Source organism: Ranitomeya variabilis, chromosome 8 (genome assembly GCF_051348905.1).
Source record: "Ranitomeya variabilis isolate aRanVar5 chromosome 8, aRanVar5.hap1, whole genome shotgun sequence".
In the NCBI taxonomy this organism is placed as follows: Eukaryota; Metazoa; Chordata; class Amphibia; order Anura; family Dendrobatidae; genus Ranitomeya; species Ranitomeya variabilis.
In genome coordinates this window covers 55605712-55628183 of record NC_135239.1, presented here as the reverse complement: position 1 = coordinate 55628183, position 22472 = coordinate 55605712, and the positions used below count along the sequence as shown (strand labels likewise).

At 41.6% G+C, this 22472-nt stretch overlaps 1 protein-coding gene across 2 annotated transcripts in view; it reads left to right on the top strand.

Annotated features, from left to right (window-relative positions):
- Positions 1 to 12642, top strand: part of RPAP2 (RNA polymerase II associated protein 2) — a 102234-nt gene extending 89592 nt beyond the window's left edge. Inside the window, exons 12-13 of one of the 2 annotated variants that reach the window (XR_013218521.1) lie at positions 10920 to 11310; positions 11367 to 12642. Coding sequence is in view for 1 of the 2 variants with exons in the window: in XM_077277256.1 (XP_077133371.1) it covers positions 10920 to 11079 (160 nt within the window). In the remaining variant the exon portion in view is untranslated. Of the gene's footprint in view, positions 1 to 10919 lie in introns of both variants that reach the window. The other variant, XM_077277256.1, reaches the window with a different exon arrangement.
- Positions 12643 to 22472: the final 9830 nt, after the last annotated feature.

The window sequence follows — 22472 nt, the reverse complement described above, 5'->3', positions numbered from 1 at the left end:
AACTCCTAAGTCCTCATTGTTTACATTGGGGTTCGGGTTCTGGTTCAAGTTTGGGTAAAGTTCTGGTACTCGAACCGAAGTTTAAAATAAAATTCGGGTACAGTACCAGAACCTGAACCTCCATGGGGGTCCGCACATCCCTAGTCACCAGCATTCAGAACAGAACCCATGTGGGTCTGACTTGTGTCCATGCAGGGTATCACTGGTGCTCCAGAATAGGATGAGAACTGTAGTAAATGTGGCATGGTTTCTATGTAGCACACGTCCTGAATGATTTGAGTCATCTTTCTTTAATACCAGCAGAATGTCTTTTTTTTCCTATTTCAAAGCCTTTTTATCTGTTTGATCACCTGTAGGTGAGATAGAGTTTCTGAGCAACTGTTGATTCAGTCTTGGGCAGGAATCGTTGCAAATCACAGATGGTGCATTTTGAGTTTTGTCAGTCTGGCTTATGTGGCTTATTCTGGCTAAGACTGAAAATCTTTCTATAACCTGGAGGTGTTAACTGTGAAAATATGAGTGCAGCCATTGTGAGCAGATGTGCAAGTAACTGCCACGTTCTTCACTAGAAAACAGTTTAACTTCCTACATTGAAACAATTCCTGTATCTGCCATATGCCGCCCGCCTCTCTGCGGAGCCGGACAAGCTGCTGCAGACCTGATGCTGTGATTTCCATGGAAAACACAAGTTTCACCTGCCTTTGCCTTTGTAGATGCTGATGTGATTGTATCAGTAATTGGAGAATATTTATATTATGTAATAATTACTACCAGGGGATTGAGCCTGATTTGGCCATGCTCACCAGCACAATATCCTCAGACTGGACTATAAGTGCAGATCAGCTTTGATAATGTTGAATATATTAAAGGGCTTTATATTAGGTAAGAAGAAGATTTGCCTGAATGAGCCCCGCAATGTCCATACTCTGCTTCTGGTATTGCTCCTAAGCCCCATTATAATGATTGGGGCTAAGCTGCAGTACCAGAAACAGCCTTTGGATTACAGGGAGGCGCAATTTCTTGATTAATTACGTAATGATGGCTACTAGGTGTCTTCCTTCCGTCTGTTTTGCTGTCCAGTGAATATTTCAAACATAATCCGACTCTAGAGACTCATCGGAGACGGATTATTGGAAGAGGGAGAAGTCAATTTACTGTTTATCAGGCCTGTGAATCTGTATTTTTGCATAACAGAGAGATGGGCTTTGAGTTTGTGGCAAGTTTTTGGACAACAGCAGAAGCAATGTATGCTGGGAAGTGATAGAAAGTGAGTTCCAGGACAACTGTAAAGCGCTGCGGAATATGTTGGCGCTATATAAATAAAGATTATTATTATTATTTATTATTATATGGTACTGGCAGAATGCAGCAAAAGAAGAACGGCTCACTCTAAATAGAGTCAAGGGGATGTTACAGAGTATGAAAATCAGGACAGTTCCTGAACATATTTGACTGGTATGTGCACCAAAAGCACTCAGTGTGACTGCAGACTTGTGAGTCCACAGGATTCTCTGGTGCCAGGATCGGGCTCATGTGACTGCAGGTATGTGATATGCATTCTTCCAGCCACATTCCGACTAGATGTGTCTGGCCTTACTCAATTCACTTGTATAGCTCAAGGCCGCACATGTCTAGTCGGCATGGGACCGCATGTATGCAAATCGTAAATCTGATGGCGGCACCTGAGAATCCTGATAGCATGCACTGTGAGGGTTCACAAGTCTGCAGTCACAAGCCTGGACAACCCCATTAACACGTCTTCGAGCAGTAAGACTGGGATTTTACTCTAGTTTTGCGCGAAATGACAAGTATTAAGGTGTAAGTGAGGTCAGTCCTTAATCCTCATTGTGGGTCTTTTTGGCATCTAGTGGAATGTGATACTAATACTAACCAGATAGCATGAATCACACAGCAGTCCCGCTTCAGACACCGGCTTACACATGAGCAACTCTATACTAACCAGATAGCACGAATCACACAGCAGTCCCTCTCCAGACAGCGGCTTACACATGAGCAATGCTATACTAACCAGATAGCACGAATCACACAGCAGTCCCTCTCCAGACAGCGGCTTACACATGAGCAATGCTATACTAACCAGATAGCACAAATCACACAGCAGTCCCTCTCCAGACACCGGCTTACACATGAGCAACTCTATACTAACCAGATAGCACAAATCACACAGCAGTCCCTATCCAGACAGCGGCTTACACATGAGCAATGCTATACTAACCAGATAGCACAAATCATACAGCAGTCCCTCTCCAGACAGCGGCTTACACATGAGCAACTCTATACTAACCAGATAGCACAAATCATACAGCAGTCCCGCTCCAGACAGCGGCTTACACATGAGCAACGATATACTAACCAGATAGCACGAATCACACAGCAGTCCCTCTCCAGACTCCGGCTTACACATGAGCAACGCTATACTAACCAGATAGCACAAATCACACAGCAGTCCCTCTCCAGACAGCGGCTTACACATGAGCAACTCTATACTAACCAGATAGCATGAATCATACAGCAGTCCCGCTCCAGACTCCAGCTTACACGTGAGCAACGCTATACTAACCAGATAGCACGAATCACACAGCAGTCCCGCTCCAGACAACGGCTTACACGTGAGCAACGCTATACTAACCAGATAGCACGAATCACACAGCAGTCCTGCTCCAGACTCCGGCTTACACGTGAGTAACGCTATACTAACCAGATAGCACGAATCACACAGCAGTCCCGCTCCAGACAACGGCTTACACGTGAGCAACGCTATACTAACCAGATAGCACGAATCACACAGCAGTCCCGCTCCAGACTCCGGCTTACACATGAGCAACTCTATACTAACCAGATAGCACGAATCACGCAGCAGTCCCGCTCCAGACACCGGCTTACACATGAGCAATGCTATGGGAGGTGTTTTTTATGTATTTTGATTTTATTTTTTTTTGTGACACTTATTGTGGAAATGTATTTATTTTATGTATGTTAAAAGACAACCCAGGTTTCCTATTAATAGGAAAGGCCGTTTCCTGTTCTCCTTTATACATATGCTATATGCAATAAATATTTTATTGCAGTCTCTTGTTTATACGGCGTCTCGTCGCTCTATGTGCCAACTGCTCGATTGCTGTGCTGTATTAAATCAAGCAAATACCTTCATTTATTGCACTTGGAATTTGCATCTTATACTTAAGAAAATGTAGAAACTTTTTATTTCTACTTATACCTGGTAGATTTATGGAAATTAATTATGTCTTAAAGGGAACCTGGCGGCTGATTCACGGCAGCATGTATCCGACACTTGCTGCATGATCTCAGCCCGGTATGTTTCACTCTGGAAGGCTGCGACGTGTCGGAGAAAACATGATTTAATAGCTGCAAAGGAAAATAGTCAGAAAGGCGGGTACCGGCGTCCTCTCCCCACCCGCTTCCAATGACTGACAGGTCTTTCCGTATACATGGACAGCAGGCGGGGAGAAGCCAGCAGGGACCCGCCTTTCTGAATAGTCTACCAATAGGCTTGGTGCCCAGCTATTAAATTACCCTATGTCTTTCTCTTAAACATGGCAGCGTTTCAGAGTGATACATACTTTCCACAGATTGGGGAACATGTATCAGCTGTCAGGTTCCCTGTAATTAATTCTTTTGTATTTATAAAAAAAAAAAAAAAAAGTTGCTATTGAAATTCACAAATAGTCTTTTTTTCTAATACTTCCACAATTAAAGAGGAATTGTCATTTAATTTTTCTTCATAAATCAGTAGCACACATGAAAATAAGCAACTTTGTAATATCTGTTCTCAGAGAAGTTCTTTCTCCTCCTGGACTGATCAAAATGCTCAACTAATGGGTAAAATCTGTCAACAGTAAATACAGACTTAAAGTGGTATTCCCATCTCCAAGATCCTATACGGAACTATAGTAGGTGTTATAATAGCAAATGTCTCAGATTAAAATTGTAGAATAGTTCTTCTGATTCATTTACCCCATGTGCAGGGCATTGCAGTAGCTTAGGTATCCATGGTTATGACCACTAGGAACTAACTGTCACTGTATCAGTAGTCGTAACCGTGGATACCTAAGCTACTGTGGTGCACTAAAGGGGAAAGCGATGTAGCGAATCAGAAGAACTATACTACATTTCTAATTAGAGGTATTTGCTAATATTATTATTATTACATCTAGTATGTATTGGGATAGAATCTTGGAGATGGGAATACCCCTTTAACCATAACTGAGATGACAGTTAGTGCTTATAAAGTTCTATGGAGAATAGTAACTTGTTTCGGCCTCTAGCTCCTCCCTTTTTATAGAATGGTATAAACCCCAACTGCCATCTCCTATCTCAGTAATGGAGAAATCTGTATTCACTCAAAACAGATTTTGTACATGGATTGAGACTGAAAGATCAGTCCAGGAGGAGTAAGAAGCGGATTTCTCTAGTAAGATGTATTACAAAGTTGCTTTATTTTCATGTATATTATTGATTTATGAAATAAAGATTAAATTGTTGGTTACTCCTTAGAGCTGACGATGTGGTTAGTAGGACAATGACTGCAGTTGGACCAGGTTATTAACTATTACTAATAGATTAGGTTTCCTAGGTTGTTCATCGATGATTGTTTTACATATAACCATTTTAGACTCTGGCCTTCCTATCACATTTGCCATGATGATCAGAACAATACACTGATATGGATGGCATTACAGAAGAACACTAAGGATTGCATTATTTCTAGAGATCTAACCTCTGATTCATAGTCTGACAGTCTGCTGTCACCACTAGAGGGAGCCATCAGCATCAGATACAGTTACAGCAATATGAATGTCACCAGTTTTACTCTGAGCAATTGGAAGTTCTGTGTCAGGGAAAAAACAGCTCTGACCTATATGCTGATATATTAAAAAAATAATTGGATTTTACTCTTTTAGATGACATGGTGTAACCTGCATCTATGGTACTGGCACATTTTTTCGTTTTTTTCCGTTGTTAGTAAATTGCTTTCACTCTTCGCAGATTTCTTGCGTGATTTTTGTTTGAGTCCATACAAAAGTTCTGTAACAGATTTATAGTAAAATGTTAGTGAAAGGCTTTTAATAAGCTCCTATTAATCATCAAAAGTTTGCCGCAGATTGTGAGCACACTGCAGATAAAGTAAGCTGCGTGCACGATCAGTTGAGGGAGGGCCGTGGATTTTGACAACCGAGTTTAATCACTGTAATAAGTCTGTGAAATCGGTGGCTAAATTCCACACCAAAATCAACAATGAAATTCTGTTTCCTTGAACCACTTTTTCCTTGGATCATTCTAAACCAACACATGACCTGCTGCTTCGGAGATGCTGTGTCAAGTAAAGCCTTGCAAGTGTCAAAGCCTTTTGGCCTGAATTTGTATGGTTTTATTTTGCCTTGTGGTATTTGTTCCTTTTGCACCAATTGTGGTATTTGTTCCTTTTGCACCAATTCTTCAAAATTGCACACATGGGTCATAAATTTAGCATAGACTTATAAAAAATAAAAACTTTTAACCTTTATTTGCACCTTTAGGACCAAAAGTCACGTTTCACTGAAATGATGCAAATTTTTGCGCAAAAAATAAAAAATAAAATAAAAAAAATAATGCAGATGTATATAAAATCACTATGGTGGGGGGGAGACTTGGAGTATTGGAGTCCGTTTGTGCCAAAATTGTGCAATGCATTTTTTTTATTTTTTTATCTCGCAATTGATGAATCGGCCGCAAACAATTTGAAATCCTTAACCTAAAAACCACAAAGAATAAAAACAGGCGAACACATATAAAATAGACTCGAAACGAAAAATTTGGTGCAAATCCAAAAGAGACAAAAAGGTGCAAATGCAATAATGAATTGAGCCCTATGTAATAATTAGAGAATTGTCACGCTGTTACATTGCGTGAAGGTTTGCAGTAAGCCTTTTTATTTTCACAGCTATTGTCATATAATTCATGTGTCCGTTAATTGAGAAATCAATGTAACAGAATTCTCGTAGTTGTGTTTTTTCCTTCCGGTTCCAAAGATTAGTAATTGTTTGTGGTTGCACAGATCTGTGTCTGGGAGATGGTGCCGGTGGGTTGGCAATCTCCTGACTGATCTGTCGTGCCGTGCTGGGAGGCTGTTTACATGTCCTCCGCTCTTTATTTCTGATATCCTTGTCTCCAAACGTACAGACGTAACCACAGTGCCATCTCGCGCTCCCAGGACTTCCTCTCGACCCTTCCTGATCCCTCTAACATTATCTAGATGCTTTGTGAGCACAATCTCCTTCCAGCCGAGATCCTTGTGCAATCTCCATTCCCCCCAGTTGTCAGGCCACGTTCTACCGTCTTTATACTGCTTTTATTGCTATGATTTTTAGGTCTCGTTCAGCATTGGGGGTTATGTAATGGAAAACGTATCTATTCTGGCCTTATCTTGTGAATATTTTAAGCAATCTGCTGAAATCTTACATCTTTAATCAGATGCACACTCTGTGCTGCTACAAACCCCAGCGTACTGCTTTTTTACTACGGCTACGGATGGTTCACCATTACCCCAAAAACCCGTAAAATTACCCAGAAATATATGGAGGAGAGATGTTGCCTCCGTGTCTCCTTCTGCTATGATAATCTTTTACTGTCTTACTACCTTTCTTGTGCTTATAAAGGTATAAAATATATACTTGTGTGTATACATATGTGTCTATAGAATACATGTACACTCGAGCATAACTACTAGGTGCAGGGGCTGCAATCGTACCCGGGCCCTGGGGCTTAAAGGGCCCAAAAAGTCCCTTTGGCCCATATAAAAAGACCAGTGCTATTAAAGACTTGCCATAATTGGGAGCCCCATCAGAGCTTTTGCATTGGGTGTGCATGAGCTTCAAGTTGCGCCACTGTATACACAGGCAGTGCTGTGAAAAAGTTTTAGGCAGGTGTGGGAAAATGTTACAAACGAAGAATTCTCTAAAAAAGTAGAAGTATTAATAGTTTACCAGTTAAGAAAATGCAAAGATGATGAAAAAAGGAGACATCGAAATCAAAGCAATATTTGGGGTGACCGCGATTTCCCTTCAAAACAGCATCAAATCATCAGTTCTTCTAAGTACTTGTACCAAGTTAAGGAAAGGCCTCAGCAGGGAGGATGTTCCAAACATCCTGGAGAACTAACCACAGATCTTCTATATATGGCGAACCTTCCCACCTACTTGTTTTCCGTCTCTCTTGGCCGTTCTCTGGAACTGTAAAGTCAGAGCTGTCAAAATAGAGGTGGGTGGGGGAGATAGAGGGAAACAAGTGGGTGGGAAGGTGCACTGAAATGTTTGGGTACACCATGATGCACCGAGCTCCTCTACTTGGTTTGAACAGTCATTCTGTGCCGACGGAGTGTCTTTAACTAAATCCTTCTGTCTCTTCATGTAATCTCAGACAGACTCGATGATATTGAGATGAGAGCTTTTGGGGGCCGGATCCTCACTTCCAGGACTCCTTGTTCTTCTTTACGATATTTCTTAATGACATTTGTTGAATGTTTGGGGATATTTCCTGCTGCGGAATAAATTTGGAGACGCCTCCCTGATGGTTATTGTGCAATGGATAAGTATCCGCCTGTATTTCTGAACATTGGAAACACCATTAATTGTGACAAAAACCACAATGCTATTTGCTGAAATGCAGCCCCAAACTTGCAAGGAATCTCCACCATGCTTCACTGGATCTGGATTGCTGAATTTCTACGCCAAAGGTGTCTCGTCTCTTTCCATTGAGAACACGTGCCCGCTCAGATGATTGGAGATTGCATGTGTGAGGGGTTAGCGATCAGACGAACCAGCTGGTCTGCAGACCGTAATTTAAGATGTATGGGCTCCTATACATGCAACCTCCATAAGTAGTCACATTATTAAACCATGCATCAGGTGGTGCTGCCCTAGCCTGGGATGAAGACCTGCTTAGGCCAGGAGCGGATTGAATTTGATGGTGTGCTCCAAAACGTAATGGGGCCCATTCATCAAGACTGAAGTTCTCTGCCTCAATCTTAATCCAGACTGTGCTGGGCCAGATTCATTAACCCCTTATGACGTATATATCCGTCATGAGCACGTCACTTTGTGCTCCATGACGGATATGTACGTCATACTAATTGCACTGTACAGCTTCTCTACCGGTGTGATCAGCTGCAGGAGACTGACTGATACACACAGGCGGCACATTCCTGCTCTGACTGCTAGGATCAGCGTTCTTGACGATCTTTGCAGTTTAGTCCCTTATATGCCCCTGTTAGTAGTGACAGCGGCACATGAAGAGTTTGACAGAGGGGAATCAGAACCCCTGGAGCATTATCATAAGTGCCGATGGGTTACTAAGGCCGGAGGTGGGGCCTGATGGGCTGTTAGTCAAGCACTGATGGGAGGGAGTAATACACAGCACTACTAAAATAGTGTCATGTACTATCAATGCCATCATAAGATTGCAAGGTTAAGTTCTTTTGGGAGGGTAATGTAGCAAGTAGAAAAAATGTTTGTTTTAAAAAGAAAAAAAGTAAAACGCCCTCCTAAAAATACGAATAAAAAAAAGTTGAAAAAATAAAATAAACATAACTTAAGTCACAAATTGGTATTTCCGCTTTCACAATAAAATGTACGATAACACTTCATTATACACCGCAGAAAAGAACAGAATTGACATTTACGGTATGTACTGTACATCCCGTCTCACTAAAAAAGTTAAATGGTGATCAAAAGTTATTTTCCCAAAATGGTACCAATAAATACTGCAGCTGATTCTTACGTAAAAAACAGACTCACACACCGCTCTATGAATGAAAAGCTGAAAATGAGAGAACATGATGCAAAAATATATATATATATCTTTGTTACAAATTGACTTTCTTGTGCAAAAGTCATAAAATAGTAAAAAAAAAATAATTACAAATGAGTGTTTAAAAAATATCATTGTGCTTTTTGTTTTTTGTTTAGTTTTTTTGTTTTTGCAAATGAGCTTTCGCAGCATCTGAGGGGTTAAACAGAAGCGCCCTCCCCACTCAGCCTGTGATAAAATGCAAAGTTGTGATTCTCTCTCCGTGGTTATTGATCCATCACTTCCCAGGAGTTGTGTCCATTCATATTTCATGTGCCCGGCGGCTGCGGCTGAAGTTAATGAAATAATAATTTCAAAGAAATCTTACTGGGAGAATCACGTTAGCTGAAATCTTGTCCTGGAAGTAAATGTGAGGTCAATTTGTTTTCGCCACAGCGATAGATGTGCAGGTGTCTCTCGCCAGATTTTATGTCATTATCACAAATAGTGAATACGGTATTATGTATTTTCCAGAACTGTAGATGTTGGCTTCCAGCATATTTTAGACCTGAAATCAAATATGGGATGTAAACGAGATAGTTTGCTATGAACATAAGATCTAATTGTCACTTCTAGTTACATGGTTGAATAAACCATTGGATCTTTACTGGATACATTTTAGACAGAATCACAATGTTTCATGTCATACACATGTCCAGGTTTAGTAAAAACTCATTTAAAGGGAACCTACCAGGTGCAGTGTAAATACCTAGACCATGGGCATAAAACTAGGCTGGGGGTAGCCATACATGCCACTGGCCAAATTATTAGCATGAATGCTAAAAATGACTTTGAGAACAGCCCCAAAAGTTATGGTCACCTTACTACTAGCATGCTCAGTCAACTGTGTCGTCTGCCCTGTTCAACACTCAAAACTGTTAAGGGCCTGTGACTAGCCCCCACAGCAGCACTGCCAACTTGACTTGAAAGAGCAGCTAGCGGCTGTTTTAAAGGCTACATGATGTAGGGGCAGAAACCCTGATTCCAGCGATGCATCACTTACTTTACTGCTCGATGCCGTTTTAGTAGAATTCCTGTTTTCTCCGCTGTACATGTAGCAGTGCTATGAATGCTGAGCTGTGTATAACCCACCCACACCACTGATTGGCAGCTTCCTGTGTACACTGTGCAAGCTGACAATCAGTGATGAGGATGGGACTACATAGATAAGCTGGACTACCTGGCACTCAACACTTAGTCCTGCAGTGATAATCTCCTGCTGATAAAACACTGATTCTATTTAAAGTACAGCAAACTTGCTGAGCAAGTGACACTGCTGGAATCTGGCTCTCTACCCCTACATTATGCTGATTAGTAAAAACCTGCTGACAGGTTCACTTTAACCATGGGCATATACAGCACTGTATAACGGCACGTATCTAATTTAGGTACCTAAATGGTGTTGACAGGTTCTGTTTGTTGATGAGCTCAAGTGCTCGTTGCTCGACCCTGCTTAGGGTGCTCGGTGTGCACCTATCGCGGGTGCTTGAGTGAGATGTTCACGTCCCCCGAACAGCCACAAAACATACGGGGATTGCCTGTGTATGTCAGTCAGGCAGGCAATCCCCGCATACTTGGTTTTCACTTTTGAATACTTTTTTGGAAAATGAGAATTAATCTGACACTTTGTACAACATTCTCAAAAAAACTGCAATTATTTTGAGGGTTCCCCACTATTTTCCATTAAGTAGTAGCAGGGATAAGTGTTGTCCCATCGCACTGCGGAGATATTTGCAAACTTGCAAAGCACCAAGAATCCATTCGGAATTAATGGGAGCTCCCATTTTTGTTAAAGCCGTATTAGCTAGACGCTGGCGGTCTTCCTATGGGCTGGGGGTCTATGGTTGTACATGGACAAACAAGCAATACTCCTGCAACTGTTCTTAAACCTGACGTCTGGACCTAATTGTAAGAGACATAAGAGCGCGAATGGGTCAGTTTGATGATAACTTAATATCATTTTTCTATGAAAGTGAAGTGAATGATATGCTCCATACTACAGTGTGAATGCTTTAATTGACGCATATATTTGTCATGTTCTTCTTCTCTTCCAGTCTATTACCCTCGATGCCTGGTCACAAGGACTCCGAGCAGAATCTCCTCTACACCAAGTTTATAGCCAGTCTCTTAGAGGAATTGCACTTTCAAACAGAAGACTTAGAATGCTTGAAAAAGAACTTTTCCAGCCGTACCGTGTCATTATCTTCAATTTAATCACTTCGTAGGAATTGTGTTTTAATGATTATAAAATATAATCACATTATAAAAAAAACTTACCGGTAACTATTCTTGTCTGCAAATATGCAAACCCTGACCAGGCGTCTTCTTACCAGAGTCACCTCTAGGCATTGTAAATGCTGCAATATGCACTGTACGGGCAGAAGTATTGGGACACACCTCTTAATCTTTGCCTTTAGGGTCTTCATTCAGCGCCATTGCCCCAGTGTATAACATCCGGCCCCTCGCTACCCGGTCTGTGTTTGTTAGCATTAGTCAAACAGTGACTTTTCCTAAAGAGCTCGATGAATTCTACTGTGGTCCTGTAATTGGACATCACCGGTGTAACAATCACTCATGATCTGTGAATGGTAATTTTGAAAGCTGTAAGAGATAAGGGGCCACAGCAATTCATCCACATAAAGTTACAGAGCGGGGTCACCAGGCGTGTAGTGCATGAAATTACCGGCGCTGTGCTTACTCCATAACTGCACAATCCAAACCTCCTTGGCCTCAAAACTGTGCGCCAACAGCTTTATGGTATAGGCCAAGCAGCTAGATGCAAGCCTTACATCACCAAGCACCATCCCAAGCATCGGATAGAGTGGTGTAGTAGCCCTGGACTTTAGAGCAGTGGAAACGTGTTCTGTGGAGTGGCAAATCATGGTTTCTCATGGACGAGTCTGGGTTTGGCGACAGCCAAGAGGAGGTTAATTGCCTGACTGCATTGTGCCATCTGTAAGGGGGATAATGCTATGGGCTTGTTTTTCAGGGGTCGGCCTTGGGCCCTTCGCTCCAGTGAAGAGAAATCTTAATGCTTCAGCACAAGACACTTTGGACAATTTTCATGCTTTCACCTTTATGCGAACAATTTTGGGGAAAAGGAAGGTCCATAAAGATATGGTTGGGTGAGTATGGGCTGGAAGAACATGACCGGCCGCACAGTCCTGACCTCAACTCCATCCAACACCAACAATGGAGATTGTTCTCCAGAACCTCTTGTCCAGCATCAGGGTCTGACCTCACTAATGCTCTTCTGTATGAATGGGCAAAAATTCCAACAGATGCTTCCAACATCTCCTAGAAAGTCTTCCCAGAAGAGTAGAAGCGGGTTTCCCTGCAAAGGAAAGACTTTATGGGAAGTCATCAAGGCTCCTGTAGGTGTCGATATAGTGGATATTCACATTTACAGATTGTGCTGCTGCCAAGGATCGTTTCTATTAAAATTCCATTATATTTTCATTGTTTTGTTCAGATTTTTTTACTTATTTTTTATTTTTGTAACCGTAAATTTAAATATTTACAATTGCGCTCACGGGTTGAGAATTTTGGCTGCTGTACATCTGCAAGAAATCGCAGCACAGGGAAAGCGCTTCTGGTGTATGGCACATGGCAGCCCCCCTATGTCTGCTGTAGACTGCGATACCCCCGAACACGTGTGCGTGTGAAGTCTTGCCTTGTTCTGAACACTTTCTCACTTTTTTTTTTTTTTCTAAGAAAACTTTCTACAATCAGAAGCACATACTATTTGTGAGAATAAATTGAGGTGTGCCAAGATTTATTCAGCTTTCTCTTGTGTTTCTATGTGGTTAAGCCCTAAAGGGAAGGGTGACATGTAAAAGGCTTGTATGTGGTTAGTCACTGAGCGGCTGGCTGTATGTACCCAGGCTGCGGGAGGTTCTCGTGGTGGCATCTACGCTGACATGCGTTTGATCAGTGCAGCTGCTGTCAAATACTTCTTTTTTTCAGCAAAGATACTTATGCTCAGTAAAATCAAACTACCACAATGTCATGTAAAAATAGTAATAATGATGCGTCTGTCTAATAATATACTGTTCAGTTTACTTTAATGCTTAGATCACATGTAGCTGGTATCATCACTATAGTTGTTCCTACCAAAAAGGAGCGCAGGGGTCACGCTGAGTGTTCCAGATACATAATGTGTGGAGATAGATTTTGCAAAAAATAGTTATTCCTGTTTAGCATGCTAAATATTAAATTATTTTTATTTTGCAATTCTCATGGTGGTGCGCGGTCACTGCACAATTCACACTCTGCAGGAGCAAAAAAGATGCAGGGTAAAGGAAGAAATGATGTGCTTGGAGTCAGGTTATATAGTTAAGGTTTTTTTGTTTTTTTTTTTATCTTTTTATGCGATTTCCAATTTTTTACTTAAAAAAAAAAAAAAAAAACTTTAACCCTTTTAAAGTGTTTTTATACAGCATTTATTAAATGTAGTTATTACAGCATTTATGTGTTATGCATTGCTGATATAGCGCTATCATATTCTGCAGCACTTTGCAGACATTATCATCACTATGCCCATTGGGGCTCACAGTCTAAACTCCCTATCAGTATGTCTTTGGAGTGTGGGAGGAAACCGGAGAACCCAGAGGAAACCCCCGCAAACATGGGGAGAACATACAGACTCACTGCAGATGTTGTCCTTGGTGAGATTTGAACCCAGGACCCCAGAGCAGCAAAGCAACAGTGCTAATCACTGAGCCACCATACAGTGCTAATCACTGAGCCACCATACAGTGCTAATCACTGAACCACCATACAGTGCTAACCACTGAACCACTATACAGTGCTAACCACTGAGCCACCATACAATGCTAATCACTGAGCCACCATACAGTGCTTATCACTGAGCCACAATACAGTGCTTATCACTGAGCCACCATACAGTGCTAACCACTGAGCCACCATACAGTGCTAATCACTGAGCCACCATACAGTGCTAACCACTGAGCCACCATACAGTGCTAATCACTGAGCAACCATACAGTGCTAATCACTGAGCCACCATGCAGTGCTATTCACTGAGCCACCATACAGTGCTAACCACTGAGCCACCATACAGTACTAACCACTGAGCCACTATACAGTGCTAACCACTGAGCCACCATGCTGCCCATGTGAAGTTATCCACTTTATCCATAAGATAGATGATAACCAACCTTCGGATCGGTGGGGGCCTTCATCAGTCCCGTACAGAGCTCCTCAATGCCCAGTGTAATTCAGCGATAGATGCACATGCGTCCCACCACTTTATTTATTCTGTTCTGGATGATCTCCCGCATTCCTATAGAATATGGAGCATTTCTGAGTCCCATTCTCAAGATTAGTGCGGATCCCCTACTGAGCAGCATGTTATCCCCTATTCTGTGGATGATTTTACATGTTAGGAATAAACCTTTAAAGGAAATCTGTCATAATTTTTTTTTCCAGCAGTGTGCCTCTTACGGGGCTTCTTGCTGTAGTTTTTATAAAATCACTGCTTTATTGGCAGGAGATTATCACCAGAGGACTAGTAAACCTGCTGCCAGGAAGTCCTCCATATTCGTGAGCTCTGTATAACTCCACCCTGAGCACTGATTGGCAGCTTTCTGCCTATGCACAGTGTACACAGAAAGCTGCCAATCAGAGATGTGGGCGGGGTTCTACAGAACTCTGCATTCAGAGAACTGGTGATTGGTGAATATAAAGCAAATCAAATACTGATTTCTATCAAAACTACAACAAGCCCAATAAGGCTAGTTTCACACTAGCGTTTTGAGGAGCTGCGGACTTCCTCCGTGAAGCCCCACCCTTGGCCGCTAGCTCCGCCTACTTCTGCATGCGGCCTGCGTACCTATCTTTAACATTAGGTACGCAGGTCGTGCCGCTGTATGCGGATGCTTCCGCATGCGTTGTTTTGACGATGCGGAGAAAAAAAAATTGCTACAAGCTGCGTTCTACGCTGGCCGCCGCATCGTCAAAACGACGCATGCGGAAGCATCCGCATACAGCGGCACGACCTGCGTACCTAATGTTAAAGATAGGTACGCAGGCCGCATGCAGAAGTAGGCGGAGCTAGCGGCAGAGGTGCGGCCGAGGGTGGGGCTTCACGGAGGAAGTCCGCAGCCGTCCGCAACGCAAATGTGAAACCGGCCTAAGTGATACATCGCTGGAATCGGGGTCCTCCCCAACATCATGCGGTTTTCAAATGAGGTATCAAAAACTTGGTGACAGATTCCCTTTAAAGGATTGTCCATTTTATAAGCAGTGGATAATTGATCACTTTTACATGTTGAAATTAACCCTTTAAAGCTCAGTTTATATGGACTGACCGACACGATACAACCGTGGATTGGTAACCCTTTACTGATTGGTGGTAGTTTAATAGCCGGTTTACACAGGCACTCGGCGATCTGTGATAGATCCTGTTTACGCAGGACTATGCATCACAGAGAACGATGGCCTTTTTGTGCCGTGCAAAAGATCGTTTCACCTGACGAACAAGCATTTTGCTCATTCATCTGGTCTTTGGCAGCTTATTTACACTCCAAGATAATCATGAAATGAGCGTTTTTTAAGAATGCTTGTTCAGGGTTATCGTTCAGTGTAAATGCAGCTTAAGACAAAGAACTGGAGTTTAAGTATTTTAGAACCCAAAAGAGATTAGTATTCAATGTGAAACAGTTTTGACATAGACAAGGTAAAAGGAGAAACGTAAAGTATCGGTCTGAATTGCATGAAGTGAAGTGCGAGGAGTGAGCTTTGTAAACAAGGAAACCTTACGACCAAGAAGAGCAGCTGGAGATCTTGCAGGCCCTCTTACGGTGAGAACCTTGTCATCTAACAAACAAATTAAAATACAAATTAAACATCTATAATCATGGTTGCAATTATTCTACTTTTATTTTCTCATCTCCATCCCATCTGTGTCCTATTTCTTGCTAACATTCCAACTTTATGTGAATCCCTCTTTAAATTGTCGCATTTTGGTATTTCAGCCACAATCGAGGTGCATGAAATCAAGCACACAGCCATGTTATCTCCAAAGGAAATTATTAATAGCAGTACGGGCCGTGCCGTAGAGTAGGGTGCTACCTTTGCCACAAGTGACTTTGTGACCTTTTTGCAGGCTACATTCGATCTATGTGAATGCAAACTGCCAAAAGCGATGCGCACACTGTAACGACTCCCCTGCAGCAGCCAGCGTGTGAGCGAGTGGTCACTGGACTATATAAATGTGATTTCCATGCCTGCGGTCACATGACTAGTACATTCTCATCTGGGTTTTCTCAATATTTTATTAAGAGACGTGGAGGAGAGTCTAGTTGGTGTGTGACCGCAGGCATGCAAATTGCATACAGTCACGTCACTGCCCACTCACACGGTGACTGCAGGGGAATCCTGACAGTGTGCGCACCGCGGTAGTTTCTAGTTACGTAGTGACTGCAGATTTTTTTCTTTGCAGATTGGAAAGCCCCTTTTATTATTATTATTAACTCTAGGAATAATTCGCGCTCGGTCACTAAGTGGTAGACCACCCAAACTCCCAGGTGCCAAATGCTGAAGTTTGTGGTTTGAAAAAAATATCCTTTTCTACTTTCAAATTAAATCCGAGCTATTAACAAAAGAACTGAAGAGCTTCATGAAACAAGCACAAAAGCCTGAAATCACCTTGTTCCTACCAATTGCGGGAATACCCATACCCCAGTCCAATGGAAATGTATCCTCTGGAGTGAGGAATCGCTTTTTACTATCTGGCAGTCTGGTGAACTATCATCTTACAAAGTGACCTGCTGGAATGCACAGAGCAATGTCACCCCATACATGAGCACTTTGGAGACATGCTTTCTTAACTGCTTCAAGTATAGTTTTGTATTATTTTGTTTTCTTACAGAGAAATCACAGAAAAAAGTGCTGAAAATAACAAATTCGGACAGAGGGGCACTATTCCTTAAAGAGTAACCGTCAATTTTTGTTCCCCATAAATCAGTTTTACACATGAGAATAAGAAAGTTTGAAATATCTTTTCAGAAAAATCTGCTTCTTTCTCCTGCTGGACTGATTTTTTTTTTCATTCTCCATTTACGGATAAAATCTTTCTTCAGTGAATACAGATCTTCTCATTACTGAGATAGGAGATGGCGGTTGGTGCTCATAAAGTTCTATGGAGCGGGGAGAGGGAGGAGCTAGAGGACACAGACATTCTGCTGCAAGTTCTCCTGAAACGACGGTTACACTTTCAGTGTCTGTCTTTATGCAAACTATCCTAAAGCTGCCATTTTGGGCACACCTAGCATCCTGTAAATTAATTAGCATCTCTGCTAATGTACTCCGGAGGACAGAGAATGAACACCCGAAAACCCTGCCCATATGACCCCCCAAAACAGGTCCCGCCAAATTCAGGTGACAGGTTCCCTTTAAAGAGGTTGTCCATTTTTACGAGCAAAGTCTGCAGTCACTCTGTGACTGTAGACGTTTGAGTCCTTATGTCGCGCGCACTGAGCGCTGTGAGAATTCTACAGTACAAGCACATATGCATAGTCCCGGACACATTCCAACTAGACTCGCTCAATTCAATTGTATTTAGTGAGGCTGTCCCGTCTAGTCGTAATGTGGCCAAAAGTATACATATCATATACTTGCGGTCATATGACAGCTCGGACTCACTGCCGGCATCGGAGACTCTACATATGTCACAGTGCTAAGATTTTACAATGTGACTGCAGATTTTCATGAAAAAACTGGACAACCCCTTTAAGGCTATGTGCACACATTGAGTATTTGCTGCAGATTTTTTTTCTGCAGTAAAAAGCAGAGTGTTGGCGGGAAAAAGGCTGCACAGAATGGGCACCTTTTTATGTGTTTTTGCTTTGTTTCCTATTTATTTAAATGGGTGAAAAACGCTGAAAGAATTGACACTATAGATTAGGAAAAAAAAAACGCTTTGATTGTTCAAATCTGTAAGGAATGAGTAAGAAGCACGTGCAGATTTCAGAAATCTCATTCACTTTGTTGTTGCTGTAAAATGCCAATTCTCGTTCAAGGTAAATAGAAATCGCAACGAGTGAAAGACCTGAAGAAATATTCCCATCTCCGGTATGGATGGTGTCGGATATGCCATCATTGCCGGCGGTCCGCTTTCTTGTGGATAGACTTCTTGTTAGGTTGGAGGCATAGACATTAACACCCACATGGAACTAGACCCATATTATCACTTATGGCTTTGGAATGAGACGTCCAACAAGGTGGTTAGATCATTTTGCACGTATAATGTAAACGTTGCAAGATAAAATAATTAATATTCTGGACATTAACATGAAAGTAGTGGACAGCTGGAAATGGGTATGACAGCAGGATCCGACTATAGTATGACGGTAGAGCAAAATGGTGGGGCATTGTACTGGGATAGCGTACACCTGCCTAAGTGCACAGATGCGAAACCCTAAAGGCTCAGGAACACTGAGATGTCATTCTCCACTGTTATTTCTGGCTGTTTTGGGTACAATTTTACCATTACAAGACTAGTTAAAAGTGTAGAAATTAGAGTTGTATACTCTTCAAAAAGGACCAATACTTATAGGAATTGTAAAGCTATTGTGCAGCCGGGGAAACAGGGTTAAATTAGCTGTTTATGGTGTGTTATTATATGTTGTCAATGGGCAGGGGTGGCAATTGTTAAATTTATGGTGAATCTTGTTTAATGATAGATCCTGATTAGAAAACTTTGTGTTGAAGAGATAGAGGTAGGTTCAGCATATGGCTGTCATAAAGCATGGTCTATGACTCACAATTTGCTCGCCAACTGGTAAAGTACGTGTTTGGGGATCTTAAGTCAAGCTTACAATTTACTGCTCTGCTGCACAGCTTAATTGTATTGACCTGATTTGAGGGCACACCCAGAACAGATAAAAACCAAGAAAGTCAGTGAAGTATTCTCAGGGCACACCCTATATAGGATCTATATTAAGACTTCATGTAAACCGAGTGGTCATTAATAGGCGCCCTGGTGGGGAAACATTCGTGAAGTCAAGAATGCATACACATTATCTATTTATCTATCTATTACACAGGTCAACAAAAAAAAATTTTTTTTCTGGTGTCCAAAATATTTTAATGAATTTGGGGTATTTTTGGGGTGCTGATTCTGAATATGCTATCAGTTTTGCCAGATTGGCTCAAGTGTTTGAGATTTTTGGTATCTTATTTATAGCACTTGTTGGTAAATGCGACGCATCATCTCATTAATTTCTTTGGATTAGTACTTGAACTGAGCAGTTCTCAATATAGTTTTGTGTTAATTAGTGTTCTAAAAGTTTGTTCATAGCTTGATTTTTGCACTAACTTTATGTTGTTGTCTGTTTTCCAGTGAAAAGCATGAACTCATCAAGAAGAAGTTGTCTTAACGATCCAGACTCATTCTGTTACATTTGTGGTGAATACACACTGCCAAAACATAGAAGAAACATAACAGACTTCGTAAAAAAAAGTGTATTTTGCCTATTTTGGGGTTATGCTTGGGGACCAAGACAAGTTTTGGGCACCACACATAGTGTGCAAAGCATGTATCGAATTATTACGAAAATGGAGCAAAGGACAAAGAAAAAGCTTCAAATTTGGTGTTCCAATGGTGTGGAGAGAGCCAAAAAATCATCATGATGACTGTTATTTCTGTGCAGTGCAAGTGCAAGGATTCAATAAGCATAAGAAACGAAAATGGGAGTAACATGGAATCTGCAAGAAGGCCTGTCCCTCATTGTGAAGATGTGACTGTACCTGTGTTTACCATAAATAACAGTCATCATGATGATTTTTTGGCTCTCTCCACACCATTGGAACACCAAATTTGAAGCTTTTTCTTTGTCCTTTGCTCCATTTTTGTAATAATTCGATACATGCTTTGCACACTATGTGTGGTGCCCAAAACTTGTCTTGGTCCCCAAGCATAACCCCAAAATAGGCAAAATACACTTTTTTTACGAAGTCTGTTATGTTTCTTCTATGTTTTGGCAGTGTGTATTCACCACAAATGTAACAGAATGAGTCTGGATCGTTAAGACAACTTCTTCTTGATGAGTTCATGCTTTTCACTGGAAAACAGACAACAACATAAAGTTAGTGCAAAAATCAAGCTATGAACAAACTTTTAGAACACTAATTAACACAAAACTATATTGAGAACTGCTCAGTTCAAGTACTAATCCAAAGAAATTAATGAGATGATGCGTCGCATTTACCAACAAGTGCTATAAATAAGATACCAAAAATCTCAAAAACTTGAGCCAATCTGGCAAAACTGATGACATATTCAGAATCAGCACCCCAAAAATACCCTAAATTAGATGAAATATCTTTGGCACCAAAAATGCTGTTGACCAGTGTTATCTATCCATCTATTATCTCTATCTATCTAGGGTCAAAAAGAGTTGAGGCAGCACACCATATTGTAGTTATAAGTGCTCTTTCAAAGCCCATGTGGCGACGTTTCGGAACTGTGTGTGGACCTTTCTCAAGAACCTTGAGAAAGGTCCACACTTAGGACAAAAACGTCTCCACTTGGGCTATTAAAGAGCAATTTTAACTACAATATGGTGTGCTGCCTCAACTCTTTCTGACCCTATATACAAGGACTGGTATGTGCCTATTATCTATCATCTATCTAAATTCACTGTTAAATGTATCCCAATAGAAGCAAATAATATGTTTGTGTACATTAAAAAGTAAGGTTTTAAAAGTTTTTATTTTCACTTTCTGTTTCAAAACTATTAGCACCCTCAATATTACTGTGAGGTTATAAAAACTCTCATTTTTCTTTCTATAGTGCCAAAAGCAAATTATCTTGATGACAATCCCTGCCTACATACCCACTTGGGGTTCCCTGCTTCATACTTCACACTTGGTGAACTCAGAGCTGACAAAAAGTACTTTACACAGACACCAATTAGCCGGAATGTATGCCTAGATGTGGCACCCATATACTTTTTATAAAGGAGGTTATCTTAGAGCAGCAGTCCCCAACCTATAGCTTGGGAGCCACATGTGGTTTGCCGTCCCATGATTTGTGGCTCGCGGCCGTCTGCCAGCTTGGTGCATTAGCTCCAGGTCTCGTATACAGGTATGAGGAGCACATCTAAAAATGGTGAACTTTGTGAGTAGCCCTGCTCAGAAGAGCATATCTGGATGAACATGTACTGGTCTTAGGGGTATAGAGATAATTTAAGTATGATACATTGGAGCCAGGATATTGCTAAGCACAAAGTATGTGCTTGAAGCTGGATGTGACTGTGTTGGGAGTGCTTGATGGGAGAATTGTTATGAACTGGTGGTTTAGGAGCAACATGGGACGAGCTCTGGAGGAGGTGGTACCTGTACTAACCGCAGTTCCTGAGCTTAACACAACACTAGAAGTAGCCGTGGGATGTTCCTGTCACTCCCTAGACACCTTGTCACAGCCGGAGGACTAACTACCCCTAAAGATGGAAACAGGAAAGCTATCTTGCCTCAGAGAAAATCCCCAAAGGATAGCCAGCCCCCCACAAATACTGACTGTGAGCGGAGAGGGAAATGACATACGCAGAATGAAACCAGGATGTAGCAAAGGAGGCCAATCTAGCTAGATAGATAGAACAGGACAGAATACTGTGCGGTCAGTATTAGAAAACTAGAAAAATCCACCACAGAGTTTACAAAAATCTCCACACCTGACTAAAGGTGTGGAGGGTAAATCTGCTTCCCAGAGCTTCCAGCTTAACTGAATAAATCCATACTGACAAGCTGGACAAGAAAAAACATAGAATGTGCTGAACGATAAAGTCCACAATATGTGGACAGCAAAAGAACAAGCAAGGACTTATCTTTGCTGAACTGGTCAGAATATCAGGGAAATCCAAGCAGAGATGTGAATCCAACCAGGAACCATTGACAACTGGCACTGGCTGAAGGATAGAGACAGGCTATATAGCCGAGCCAGAATAGACGATCAGTGGAAGCAGCTGCTGACTGCTAAATCCAAGGAGCAGCCGTACCACTTAAAACCACCGGAGGGAGCCCAAGAGCGGAATTCACAACAGAGAATACTGAATGGGGGTATTGTTGGAACCGTTGGATTTTGGTATACTGCTTTGGGGTGATTTCTGTGGAAATGCTCTGGTTATCATTATACCCATAATGGGGGCTTTGGGTGCCACTACTGTGAGGGGGCAGGAGATGGATGTGATTCATGACCCTCTCAGGGCAGAATGTGGCTTGCGACCCTCTCACAAAGCTGAATGTGGCTCTCATGGTCAGAAAGTAGAAGAGTAGAAGAACAGTTGCTTAAGTATCTTGGACCACTCCTTCACGCAGAATATTCCCATTTCGTTCACATTCTTTGCCTAGAATTTGTGGTTTGCACTTTTCAATATAATCAAGTTTTCATGCACAAAATGAAAGAAATCTCACGGCTGTGATGGATGTATTTTTGGTGGCAATATCCTGGTACTTCTTAGAATTCATTATGTCATAGACCACTAGTACATAGAAAAGCGTCAAAAAACAGCCAGCATGAAATATAGTTTTTCTATTTTTTAATGCAATCCTTTTTTACGTGACCAAAGAGTAAAATTATGTAA